This window comes from Sinocyclocheilus anshuiensis, unplaced genomic scaffold (assembly GCF_001515605.1).
Source record: "Sinocyclocheilus anshuiensis isolate Anshui unplaced genomic scaffold, SAMN03320099.WGS_v1.1 scaffold608, whole genome shotgun sequence".
NCBI classification, from domain to species: domain Eukaryota; kingdom Metazoa; phylum Chordata; class Actinopteri; order Cypriniformes; family Cyprinidae; genus Sinocyclocheilus; species Sinocyclocheilus anshuiensis.
Window position 1 is genome coordinate 341,470 of NW_015557085.1, and position 14,861 is coordinate 356,330.

The 14,861-nt window shown below is 39.0% G+C and overlaps 1 protein-coding gene across 1 annotated transcript in view; it reads right to left on the bottom strand.

Annotated features, from left to right (window-relative positions):
* Positions 1–14,861, bottom strand: part of LOC107677005 (X-linked interleukin-1 receptor accessory protein-like 2) — a 208,257-nt gene that overhangs the window by 173,846 nt on the left and 19,550 nt on the right. Inside the window, exon 2 of the mRNA XM_016471781.1 lies at positions 11,882–11,980. Within this exon, the coding sequence (XP_016327267.1) occupies positions 11,882–11,963 (82 nt within the window). The 5' untranslated portion in view covers positions 11,964–11,980. The remainder of the gene's footprint in view (positions 1–11,881; positions 11,981–14,861) is intronic.

Genomic DNA, 14,861 nt, shown 5'->3' on the forward strand with positions numbered 1-14,861 from the left:
AAAAAAAAAAAAAAAAAATAATAATATATATATATATATATATATATTCTAAATAAAATAAAATTCAAAATATAGTGTCCAGGTGATATGTGCCAAATTTGAAGTGAAATGTTCACTTTTTCATAAAAGCATGAAATTTGGTACAGGTTGGGGCTCTGAAAACTTTCAGAAATGGAGCCATCGCAAAAACACCTAGTGGTTGCCATGGTGGCCATTTTACTTTTTGCTATTAGCAAATTATGTATTTTATGTGATATGTCCTGAACCAAACATTACAGGTTGGGCTCTGAAAACTTTCAGAAATGGAGCCATCGCAAAAACACCTTGTGGTGACCATTTCACTTTCCGTCATAACAAAATTATGTATTTTGTGACATACAGTATCTCCTGAACCAAACATGATAACGCATAAGAGATGATGTCTACCTCTATGTTTTGATGGTCAAGGATTACAATGATACCTTATACAACAACATAAACTGTTGGAGAACTCAGCAATGTGCGAAGGTAATCACAGTATCACAGCATTTGCAATAGTCCATAATTCAGGGCTGGGCAACTTCGGTCCTGGAGAGCCATTGTCCAACCCTAATTAAACACACCTGCCAGTAGCTCTCTAGTGATTTTGAAGCTATTGATTAGATGGTTCAGGTGTGTTTGATCAGGGTTAAAGCTAAACTCTGCAGGACAGTGGCCCTCTAGGACTGAAATTGCCCAGCCCTGGTTCATATTATGGCTATTATAATTTTTTCTTTCTTTGATAATTAACTAATATTTTATTTAATAATACAATAAAAGATTGTTTTCAAGAATACAATCATATATTTCAGAAACATAAAAAATCATCTCAGGTAAGTGTATTTTTCCTTACCTCTCAAGCAGTGTCTCCAATATATTCTTGTTCTCTCTCAACAACGTTCTAACATCACACGGAGATGGCAACGCAATCTTGCTAACCTGTGCCCTATCTTCACCTCTTCTATTGCACCTTTCTCTTTGGCTGCGTTTACACTTGGCATTAACATGCGATCACCGTGATCTGATCAAGCAGATCGGATCATCAGTCAGTCAGGACACGGCGCGTTTACACTTGGCAACATCAACTGACTTCTCGATCTGGATAACCGATCGGATCTGTATTTCCCGCACAATATTTAAATAAGTCTGCGGTGCAAAGTCAACCTGACATGGTGGGTTTTCTTTTGAAAACTATTTTCAGTCGCAGGGCATTTTACAAATCAAAATAAATGTACGAGTCTCATTAGCACTCTGTTCTTCCGACAGATCGGGAGAGAGGGGGCAGCATTTTGCGTGATGTCGACCTGCGAATGCAGATACGATGGCTGGATTGCGTTTACATTACACTGAGATCCAATCACAATGCGTCCTCGACTACCTCTGGACCAGGACACGCTGATCGGATAACATTCCAACATTCAACATAACATTCAAGCGCGTTTACACTTGTCTTTTCAATGTGTATGTGGACAACATCCGGATACAGGTCGCATGTTAATGCCAAGTGTAAACGCAGCCTTTTTCTGTGGGTCTCTGGAATTGTCAGTCAGCTGTCAAAAAACAGACTTCATTCTGGCCATTGCTTCTCTGTCTACACTTAGTATCTTGGGCTTGACTGAGTCTTGGATTTGTCCAGAAGACTCCACAATCTCAGCTGCTCTCTCTAACCACTTCCCTTTCTCTCACACGTCCTGTCAGGTTGGAAGGGTACTGGTGTTCTCATTTCTAATAACTGGAAATACTCAACCCACTCTTCCCTATGCAATAATAATTATTTTGAATTTCATGCTATTACGGTAACAGCTCCAGTTAAACTCTATATTGTAGTAATTTATTGCCTTTCTGGTAGGCGTGTAACGACACATGTATTCGTACCGAACCGTCACGGTACGGACATCTCGGTTCGGTGCATGAGGCCTTACAACAAATACAGGCAGTTCACCCTCAATCCAGAAGGGGGCGCCCGCAGCAATGCAATGCTGTTTCATAACCGCCGGCAAAAGAACAGCAAATGCCATTAGATGCGCACTTGAAAACAAAGCCCACTAGACAGTGACCATTTGCTGATTCTGAATGCGTCTCTCACAGACTGACAAAGGAGTATATTTTAAAGGCTTGTGCACTTAACTGTTTGCAAAATGGAGCTTTATGCTCGTGTATCCTACCTCTCTCATTCGGCACAAATCCAAATATTCCATAATATTTCCATATTTGCGATGTATCCAAATGCTAAACTATTATTTATTATGTAGGCTTTGTACTTCAGTCATGTGATGTTTGGTTCACTGTATTTTATTTTGATGAAGTACCAACTGCACTGTCAAGTTAGCAATGCTGGAACTGATATGTGTGTGTGTGTGTGTGTGTGTGTGTGTGTGTGTGTGTGTGTGTGTGTTTGTGTGCGCACCGGCGTGATCACTTCAACTCTTTCCTTATACCAGCAGAATCAACTTAAAACACTCCGTCATTTATTGTCTAATTAATAATGCATCACTGTAAAAGGTCTACTTTTATTTGAGTACACTCACAATGAAAACAAAACATTGTGCTTTTGTAAAATAAAGACAACAAATAGGATGACGTTTTCTGCCATTTGAGTTTCCTTTCTGTGAACAAATTAAGCTATTTAATTTGAGTTCAAAATAAATGAAAAGAAACCTAGCATAGTAGATTTGTTGTTTTTTTCCTGTTGTACCGAAATCGTACCGAACCGTGACATCTGTCTTTCACCCCTACTTTCTGGCCAACTGGGCACCTTTAGAGAGAAGCTGGATGGGCTGCTGTCCTCATTCAGTACACTTTGTAGACTTTGGTGACTTCAACATCCATCTTGAGAAGCCTTACACTGCAGACTTACGTTTTCTAGCTTTCACTTCCACTCCTAGCTTCATTCAAACTCAAACGGCTTACCACCACAAGCACTAACAAATCAGTAGAGGTGTGCAGCGAAGCCAGTATTTGTATATGTAACAACCACAAAATTATTTGTATCTGTATCTGTATTTGAATGATTAAAAATCATTTTAGGTTTCATCACGAATATTTCAAGTAGATAAATACCTGCTTTATATCAGCTCCAGAAACGCATCACTGTTGCACCACTTTTTAGGAGAAGATGATGGCAGTGGTTTTTGTTGATTAAGATGACTTGGAAGTTGTGACTGATTTACTGGGGAAACTGAGGGGGACAAAGAAGGTGGAGACTTTATTTATCCACCAGCTGTTGATTAGATTTTACTATAAGGTTCCATGTATTGCCATTAGTTATTAACTACATTACTTAAACTAACAGAGATAAAATTCATATCACACACACAGATGTTGTGTTTCCATGTTTTATGGGGACTCTCCATAGGCGTAATGGTTTTTATACTTTACAAACTGTTTATTCTATTGCCCTACACCTAAACCTACCCCTCACATAAAACTTTCTGCATTTTTAGATTTTCAAAAAACTTCATTCTGTATGACTAATAAGCTTGTTTCATCATGGGGACCAAAAATTGTCCCCACAAGGACAAGGATTTCAAATATTGTCATCTTTGTTGGGACATTTTGTCCCCATAACGTAGGGTTTACCAGGACCACAAACAAACACACACACACACAATAATTTATTGTTAATAACAATAAATGGCAGATTCTTAAACTGTATTTCTGCAGCCTGTCTACTGATAGTTGTAGGGTTTTACGATCACAGCATCTCTCGCTGCTGACCTGTATTCAGATTTCTGAAAGAAATATACAATGGGATTCATAGGGTAATATAAACTGCCGCACAACTGCCTCCAAATTAGTCCTTAAAAAACTATTTTCCATCTTTGAGTGTGACCCTAAAGTCAAACGCTTGAATTATATAATATCCAGCTTTGGCAAAATCACAGAGCAGAGGACTTAATTACAAACTAGCAGACGGTTCTTCAGTCTCATGTCCTGCGTGCTTCATCTGAGATACACGTCAAACCCTGTGAGAGTCCTACTAACAAATCACATCTACTCAACATTTGCCACATGGGGAAAAAACAAAGCCTTCTATATGTCCCGTTCATTGAAAAACACTTAGAATTTACTGTCTACCAATAACGGTTTCATCAATCAGCGCCTGATATGAACCACAATGCCACATATGAAGAGCTGAATATGTAAAGTGGTCTGTAATTAGACCATCTGATCTAGATTTAATGTAAAACGTTTTGCAGATGTTAAAGGGGTTATGTAGATTATCACATATTTGATGTGTTTGCATCTTAAGTAAATATCAGGTCTCATTCAGTAAACATGCATACACAGAAACTTTTGTGTGAAAACATTTTCACAAACAAATCATGACCAAAATCACCAAAAACAGTAAACTGACTAATAAAGTAGGAACATCTAAATTCACATGGACACAAAAAGCACATACTCTGAGTGCCTTGTAAACATGTTAAGATGAAATGTACATTATATGAGAAAGCGTTCATCAGATCTGTAGACTTGCTGCATCACAGAAAGATCTCAGTTTGAAAGCCCGTTCTCACTTCTTTAACAGCGAATTATTTGTGGAACTTGAACACAGTCACATGTAAACACGCTATCAGATCAGATTGTTATTATGTTTTATTTCTATCTATTTATTTGCAAGCTTGTTAGAGCGTGGCTGTGATCAGGTTATTGATTAGCAGAGTTCAGCCATAGGTTCACACGCATCGACTGCTCTTCACAATTAATCACAGTAAGAAAAATGGTCCACAAGATAATATAAAGCTATCCTATCACATTGTGCTCCATTTTCCAGACACTGGGTTGAAGATTCCAGCGAGAGAGAGAGAGACAGGAATGAGTTAATAGATCACTTTGATGTGCCAGAGACCGACTTATGATTGATTCTAGATGCTGTTGCCATGGGGACTGCCTTCACACTAAAAAAAGCCCTTTCCTTTATTATTGCTATTATTTTAATCTAAATAAAACACAGTCTTCCTCACAATACTGTAGAAAGTCAACATCCAATAAACTTTTATATGGATGAGCTGAAGATCAACAATATCTCCAAGAAAATTCATAAGATTAATTGAATATTTTTTAGTCTAAAAAGTTATTTTTTAACATTAATAGTAATGCATATACAATTCAATATTGTGTTGTAATGCTGTCATATATGTTGTGGGATGATTTTCAGTATAACAGCCCCGATCATTGTTTACTGTGGCTGTGAGTGAGAGTGTGTTAGATGGACTCATACTATTACAAAGGCTGACAAGATCCACTGATGCTCAAGAAGGAAACACAATGCATTAAGAGCTGGAGAGTGCACACTTTTATACTTTTTGTTTAATATTCCCAAAACAAACTATATCTCATGTTTAAGCACTACAGATGACTTCGAGTCAGCAGCAAATATCAGAGTTGTGCAGTCAGGTGTGCCTCAGACACAATCAGCTCTATCTCTGTCTGTAAAGGTGTGAACCTAATGGCCCATACAATTAGATTTTCTGCAGGATTATTCACACACAGTATTCGGTGGCTCATAACAGTACTGTATCTGTTGCTTGTAGCCCATTTGTCTTAAGGTTGATCACTCAGAAAGAACTCTGGGTTGGGATTCTTCGGGTTGACATGCTAGCATTGGTGCTGAAGATCTGTGCTACACTGCCAATCATTATTCTCCTCACAAGAGCTTGGGTCAAGCTTGTTTCTTTTCAACAAACTGACTGACAGACTCCAAACAGCACCAACAGGAGCATGAGGTCTTTCAGTCTCTTCAAGGTTTGTCTGCGGATGGAAGCCGATGTACATAGTTGTTCTGCACACAGTCGCAGCAAAGGAACCCTTCCCAGAGAAACTCTTCATTCTGAGTCTCTGGAGGCATAAAGAGACCACCTTGATCTGAGTCTCCAGCCTGTCCAGAGCCACATGAACAGATACAGTGATGTATGAAGTCTCAGGCCTGTGAAGGAAGAGAAAATAACAGATCCCACGCTTACTTACTAATTACTCTCTTGAAGCACAAAGCAGCTCAGATGCATTTCCGCAATCTTAGGACACTTGAGGGACACTTTGTTTTGCTCATTAATAATTAAATTACAATACATATATTACACTCCCAAGGCCCTCTTAAGGTGTAGATAGAAGAAAATTAATTTTCTGATGGGTGACTTCAGGCAAAACATTAAGAGAAGCTTATTTTCCAGCTTTTAAGAGATTTCTCCTAGGGAAATTGTGTTTTTACTCGCTGTCAAGGGCAGTTTGGCTGATTAAAGTTATTTTAAAGCTTTTAAACTGTAGATGCATGATGGGCCTTGAACAGAAGACTGTACACCTTTAAACTCTATATATGTAATACTTGTTTATGATTGGTCAATTGAACATTTCCCTGCATAATGACTGTGTGACTGATATTCACTACTGGACACATGCATATCATACGCCACAAATTAGAATAGCTCACGTTTCACAATTGTGGAAATAACCTTCAGAATTCATTTTATGGTTAGCATAAACATTTAGAAAGATGGTTAGAGGATCAGATGTTCCCAGTTGGATTTAAAAAATGATAAGAAACAAAAACTACTAGATGAGAGAGAACTTAAAAAATAGGAAGATTTGATACTTTGTCATCATAAAAAAATCATAATACCATATTTTTGCAGTGTTCATCTTGTTACAAGGCTGATACTGATCTCATACATTAAAACCAGGGACTGGGAACAATTTCAGACCGGGAGTCTCACACACATCTTTCCATCGGTCCTGTAAGCTGCCCAGTGGCCAACCCAGCGAATGAGGCCAAATCACAAAGAAAAATAGCCATCATAACTTGCTTTTATTAAACCTCTTTCTCTCTAATATCCAGATGTGTTCTTGCCTGCATTGTGCTGCTGTCATCATTATCGCTCGGTGGATCAAAGAGCATCGCTTGATTGGTGAATGTCCCTGAAGCAAAGCTAAATATAATTAAATAATATTTAATTACGTAGAAAACTACCTTGAACATTTTAGGGGGGAAATAAAAAGCTTCAGAGCTAACATCGATCAGGAAATATCACCCAGTTCTTCATAGAGGGCTTTTCTTCTGGATATATCACCCGGCATTGGGATCACTGGAGAGAAGACAATTCGACTTTATCGATTTAATGTTGAATTTATCATTTATTTAATAATTTATATGTTTAGTATATGCAAAGGACAAGACCACACATTCTAAAGTAAGTGTTAAAACAGACTTCAACAGACAAAATTTGCATGTTCTCAAACACTGCATGTGACATTATTATGCCCACCAATATGTGTACAATTTCTCATATCTACATATCATCTAAACACATGAATGACTAATAAGTGTCCATGATAAAGAAAATAGGCCTATATTTCTAAAAACTAGTTTAAAACACAAGTGCCAAGTAAAAAAAATGCATACATTTTTTTTAAATTCATAAATCATCTAATTAGTCCACAAAAAAGGTAATTGGGATTGCAGATAAATATCACAGAATCATATAATAATATTGTTGCAGCTTTCCTCTTGTTTCTAGGGTGACTGTAACACTACATGACATTTCACAAGCTGAACTTTGCCTTGACATAAAAAGGTCAAATTATGTAATATTTAAAAGAGACTTACAGTACAGACCTTGGCACAGCTAGCAAATTTAGTAGGCTATATATGGCTCAAGTTTTTTTTTCACATGCTGTTTTCCTCTGTTGCAATTTATGGAAATATATATGATAATGTTAATGTGTTTGGTCTTCACGCAATAGATCTGCTGCTGCTGTGAGCATATATGAAATACTGCTGCTACACATGTGACATATATGAAATAATCCCATATTTAACATACATGATATCACCCCATTACAGATCTAGACAGGTGGAGCTGGGGGAGGTGGAGGGTTTCTGAAGCATGCTGCACCTGTTACAGCAAACACTAGCCGAGTATTTGAATGTTGAGCAGCGAGTTATAGTTAACAGTTATAGTCCGGAATTCTCCTGATCAGCCACTGCATGCTTTCATTCACAATTCTGAGAAACCTGCTGGGGAACCATCAAAACGAAGTGTTTTCACAAAAGAGCAGCAACAGGAGCATTAGACAAGGACATCTGAGATCACATAATAAAATCTGATCATTTGTTTTATTTTTTTTTTTCAGTCTAATACAGTTGTGATTGTAATCCGTCCCATTTCTAAACTTCCATTTTTATCTAAAGTTGTAGAGAAGGTAGTTCTGACTCAAATTACCCCATTTTACCCAAATGACCCCATTACCCCAAATTACACTCGAATTGGACCTATTCCAATCTGGTTTCAGAGCTGGTCATTGTACTGAGACCGCTCTGCTAAAAGTGTTAACTTATTTATTATTAGCAGTTGATTCTGGGATGGCTGCAGTTTTAATTATGTTAGATCTCAGTGCCGCATTTGACACTGTAGACTATTTGATTCTTTTAAAACAGTTGGAGTGTGAGGTGGGGTTTGGGGGAACTGCCTTGAAATGATTTCATTCATATCTTACAGATAGAACATTTTTTGTTAATTTGGCAAATGTTTCATCCTCTGTGGTTCCCTTAAAATATGGCCTTCCTCAGGGCTCTATTTTGAGCCCTATGTTGTTTTCTTTATATATGTGTGCCCGCTGGGGTCTATTTGCCATCTCCACAACATTTCTCATCACATGTATGCAGATGACACACAGATTTATCTTCCGCTTAAGGTCGGAAATGAGCAGTCTTTACAGTCCCTGTTGGCTCTCAAATAATTTTCTTCAGCTTAATTAAAAAAAAAAAAAAAAAAAAAAAATAGCCAACACTCTTGCCCCCTTAGAAATGACAGTGAAAGACAGTGTGAGAAACCTTGGCGTCATAATTGATTAATCTCTCAGTTTTGATAAACAGATTAATTCGGTTGTAAGAAGCAGTTTTTATCAGCTTAGAATTATTTCTAAGCTAAACCCTTTTCTGAGTTTTAAAGATTTGGAGATTGTTATTCATGCTTTTATCACTTCGCGACTGGATTACTGTAACTCACTTTATGTAGGGATCTGTCAACGGCAAATATCTCGATTGCAGCTCATGCAGAATGCCGCAGCTAGGCTTCTGGGAACACATCACTCCGGTGCTATCGTCTCTCCACTGGCTACTAGTCAGGTATAGGATTGATTTTAAGATTTTATTATTGGTTTTTAAAGCTTTACACAACTTGTCCCCAAATGATCTCACACACCGGCTAGGTCACTTAGATCAGTAAATCAGTTGTTGCTGACTGTCCCTCGGTCCAAAAAGAAGTCAAAAGGTGACCGCGCCTTTTCAGTAGTAGGTACACAATTATGGAACGGTCTTCCGCTGTATATTCGGCAGGCTCCGTCTATAGAGGTTTTTAGGTCCCAGTTGAAGACACATTTTTTTAGTCTGGCCTTTGAAGTAGAGAAAGTTTGAATTGGGAACTTTTTATAAATGTTTGTGTGTATTTTATTTTATCCTTAACTTGTGAAGCACTTTGGGCAACAAAGTTGCATTTAAATGTGCTATATAAATAAATGAAGTTGAAGTTGAAGTAATGTGTTGGATGAGAATGGCTGATAAATACATGAGATGTGTGTATGAGAAAAACTGCCCATGGCTTTGTTGTCTGCATGTAATACTGTATGTCTCAGAGTTGCAGAAATACTGTTTTCCTCCAAAGAACAGACAGTTTATGTAGTTCTCATATATGAGAAAGATCAGCACATCTCATTTGATTTGTTGTGTACTTGACCAAATGCAACCTTTTTGTGAATGTCCATGTACAATATGTCTGCCAAATCAAAACAATGCAAGTAATAATATACATATATATTTAATGTTGCATACAGTGTGTATGAAATGTTGTTAACATATATAAGCTAATCATTGAATGGTGTAGACAGTGGTGCATGATGATCGCGGGCAATGACAGGAAATTTATACACAAACATTTGCTAACAGCTTGCAACAGTGCAAAAACCATCTTTTGGCATAAAAAAACTACTGTCAGGTTTTACCAAATATGCACGTTGAAAAATTAGCATTCAAAAGGCATGGACATGTTATTTTGATCTTATTGCATGTGCATTTGTAGGAGTTTCCCTTTCAGACAACATTTATGGGAGGAGAGGATTTGAATCAATCACACAACATGATTTACCAGGGTTTGCTGTGATCAGTTTACTGGTATTTGCACCATTATCTAACACCCTAAAAAGCATGTCTGTGCCCATTCTGCATCTGTGTTGCTAGCTCTGCTTGTTTGCATCACTAATTTGCACTGCTCTTAGCATTGGTCATTAATGGAAATGACTTGCATCTGTGTTCTTTAATTTGTTCATTATCAGTAGATCAGCAGCACTTTTGTTTAGTAAATCTGACCCTTTTGTGCGTCGTGGATCCTAAGCTGTAGTTTTTGAGATTTTGCAAGAACATCTTTGAGACAAACTGATTTCCATCAAAGCTATCAGTGTAATATGGAAACATTAGCATCTGACATGAACCCATCAACCTGACGGATTCTCTAAAATCAATATTAATACTTGTTTCAGCCAAAAATGTTGAAGGAAGCTTTGATTAAACCTTATCTCTGGCTAGAAAGACAGAAATATAGTTCAAAATAAAACCTCTCCAAGCACCAGATGCAAGTGAAAGGAAGAACATAACAGATGAATTAAGTTGATGTGAGAGATGCAAATTCAAGACATACCATCTACAAAGAAAATATATCTTCAGAGAAACACTAGCTTTTTTCTCCAGAATTTCTTGTGGCGACGCGTATACAGTTTGTGGATTATTCCTTCCATTAAACCACCAAAACACAAATGTGTTTTAATGTTTCGTTACAGGTGCTGTTTGCTGCAAAAATACTAATACAAAAATACAGCTAAATAATATTTCAGGGGCAAAAGAAAATATAGTGTCAATAAAAGTAATGCAAAAAAAATTAAAAGGGTGTGAGCGTTGTCTGGAATTCAATGATGAACACTGGACGCCACATTTTAACTCACAATCTTACCCTAATCTGATAAAACTTACGATGATTAAATCCCTCATGTGTGATTTACATGTTCTTTTTAGCATTCATTAGACTTCCTTTGGCAAATGCAACTCATGCTTACAGTACATAATACTATACCTCAGAATCATAATCATAATCAGAGCTCATCCCTGTGCTGTTACGCAAAGTTTCAAAGCACATGCATTTATCCTGAAATTCATCCTTAAACATACAATCCAGTGCTGCTAATATCATGCTAGCACAATAAAGCTCTACTACTTAACGTTTAACACAGCAGCTTTACACACACACACACACACACACTCTGCTATAAACTGGTGTCTCACATGTTAATCATGCATATTAAAATGCAGGAAACATTTCTGCTTATTTGGTGGCACAGTAAAGCGTACATGCCAAACTCTGAGATCTGTGGCTGGGTGAGAAACTGACAGTCGAGATTGCCTCAGTGTTTTTACCGCCCACATAAATGCCCGTTTGGTGCTGATAACATAATTGCTGAGCGCACATGGCACCCACACAAACACACACACACACACACACACACACACACACACTGCTGCTTATGTGATCGTGTGGAGAGCCCGGGTTCTTCACTGAAACAAACACAACAGTTCACAGAGAAATTTAATCAAAAGCCACTCCATTACTTTTCTGTAAACAGTTCAAACAGAACGCAAGTGGCTTTATTCACCAGTGATGAAAACACTGCGTTTACTCCACATTCCCATCATGAGTCTGAAGCCAACAGCAGGAGAGGCTTGACCTCCAAAATATACAACACTGAAAGCTTACACCAAACTCTCCAACGCATGCTCCCGCTCTGAAACGACGCTGTAGGTGCAGTCAAATGACGGTCATACCTGAGTTCCTCTTGGAGATGTATTTGAGATTGATGGAGGCCGCTGAATTGATGAGGAGAAGCATAAATCCAGCGAGCTTCATCTTCCAGTCGTGTGCAGCTACAAGAAACCAGAAAACAAGAATAAGCCCTGGATTCTTTTTTTTTTTTTTTTTTTTTTAACTTAAACATGCAGGATCAAGCTTCTTCAATGGGGATTTTTTTTTTTTTTTTTTTAACTTGAACATGAAGGATAAAGCTTTTTTAATGTGGTTTTTTTTTTTTTTTTTTTTTTACGTTAAATATCATACTTTTACAAATCATGATGCAAAACTGTATATTAATATTATGTCTGTCACACAGACAATCGGTGTGTCATTATTGCAACATGGGCCCATTGGAAAATGTGTTTTTGCCTATATTTTTGCTCATTGGCTTTTCACCTGTTTCTCATCTAATTGCGTATCTGTGTGCTCTCAGCTTCTACTGTTGCCTGTCAATCACTCTAGTAATGGTTGTTTATTTGTCCTGATCTCATGCTGGTTTTCTGCCCAGATCAGTGGAGGGTTCCAGCATCCTTGTCCCCTCTGAACGTGTGCTTTTCACTTACCATCAGCTGTGAGCACCTTCTGATGATACTGCCCTGCTGGACTGATTACTGCTCATGAACCCTGTCTGTCCTTGACTTCGCTCTCATCTCATCCTCTCACACTTTCTCTGATTTTTTGGTTTCAACCCCTGCCTGACTGACCTCCCATCTGTCCTTTCTGTCGAGCCCACCCTACATTTGACCTTGATGTTCAATAAAGCACCTCATTTACAGATCCTGACACATACCTACTGTACTGTACTTTACTGCAGATTATTATAGTGGCAGTAAAACACCAACAACTTTTACACACAAACACAAGCACTAGTTTGTAATTTCCCTTTACAAATAAAATGTTAAAAGCAAAATGCACATTCCTACACAGTTTACACTTTATCCTACAGAAACATGATACCATTTGCAGAATGTGTAAATCTTAAAAATAGACAGATTATTCTTAGTGTAAACTCCAAACTGCAGAAATTGGCAAAGTCAGCTCTCATGTACAGTTTATTTACTGTACTGTTAGTTTTTAATCTGGACCAGCCCAACAGACCTTTAACAAGCAGTGTGATTAGTTTATCTCAGTAACTTGTGCATTTTTATAAATGTCTGTATTGCAAAAGATTACGTTGATAGATAGATTTATAGTGCATTTCCTAAAACATTGTTGTCTGTTCAGTGTGAGCAATGCAGTGATGAGAGACACAAGCATTAGCAAACATTAAAGAGCTTGTTCTTACAAAGACCATAATGAGAATAAACACCAATACATTTTTCTGTATTTTTTCCTGGCTTGCTAGCACACCAATACCTCAGACTCACACATTATTTAACTGCGAAAAGCAGAAAGTGTGATGGTGTTAATGTATGATTGCTGTTCACATTGTGTTTTGAAATATGGCCAATATCAGATTGAAGTCCTGGGCTGACCTGCATGCACCAAAGAATAATAACAAAGATGGCACACAGCTCACCGTCGAGAGCCACTGATGTTAGTGTCTACACAATACACATTCATTTATAAGATGTGCTGCAGAAGCCAGCAAATTCATGCGGAGGCAATCAGGTGGACAAAGACACTGATGAGGAAATAATATTTGAATATCTGTAAAATGATCCCTCAAGTTTTGCTTGTATAGCAGCTGTCTGCCATATTCACCAGTGACCAATAACTACCAGCATGTAACATCTTTGGAGTGACATACATGTAAAAGTCATATAAATTCCAATATGACTGTTCAGACTGAGGTCACGCTGCAAAACATCTGATATAGTACCACATAAGGAATTGGCTCAAATCAGAATCACACAAATCACACAAAAAAACAAATCATAAATGGGAAACCCGGCATGGATCAAAAGCTGAAGAGTGATGGCAGAATGCTTTTAGAATGGACTCATCTCTCTGTCTGCTATAGGGGCTCTTCAGCCCGTGAGAGTGAAGGACAGTGGCTCAGACCCTGGTTATTGTCACAGTGTGCCTACTGTGAAGGAGCGAGGAGACGAAGGAGATTCCAGAATTATCACAGTCTTTACTGACATATAATCACAGGAGTCACACGTAGGACATGGGGATCGATGTTCACAGACATTCAATACCGGATTACCAACTCAGAATAGGACACACTTTAAATACACGACATGACGAGGGGATGATGAGAAACACCTGGGATCAATAAACATAATTGGAACAAGAAACAGGAAGGAGCAAATAAGGGCAAGGAAGGCACATGGGGAGCAAAACACACAAAACAAGGAACAGAGTCTGACATTACTCCCCCCTCCCGGAAGGCGCATCCCGCGCCGTAACAATTCCACCAGGGAGGGGGGTGGGCGCCCTGGAGGCTGATGCAGGACTGGGACACGGGGAATACCTCCAGGGTGGAGCAGGCAGCTCGGGGACCCATGGCGGAGCAGGGAACTCAGGGGGCCATGGCGGAGCAGGCAGCTCGGGGAACCATGGCGGATCAGGCAGACTAGGAGGCCATGGCGGAGCAGGGGACTCAGGAGGACATGGCGGATCAGACAGTTCAGGAGGCCATGGCGGAGTAGGGAACTCAGGAGGCCATGGCTGGACGGCCTCCGTGTCCTTGGCCTCGCCACTCAGCCCAGCCACTACGGACAGACCCATACTACCCCCAAAAAAAATCCTTGGGGAGAATATCATCTTTAGAGGCCCTCCGTAGACCTAACTCGGGAACAGTGGCCCTCCCTGGGCTTGACTGGAACCCTCCTTGGGCTGGACGTGGGGACTGGAGCCCTTTCTGTGCTAGACTCGGGGACCGGAGCCCTCTCTGGGCTAAACTCTGGGACTGGAGCCCTCTCTGGGCTAGACTCGGGGATATGAGCCTTCTCAGGGCTAAACTCAGGGACTGGAGCCCTCTCTGGGCTAAACTCGGGGACTGGAACA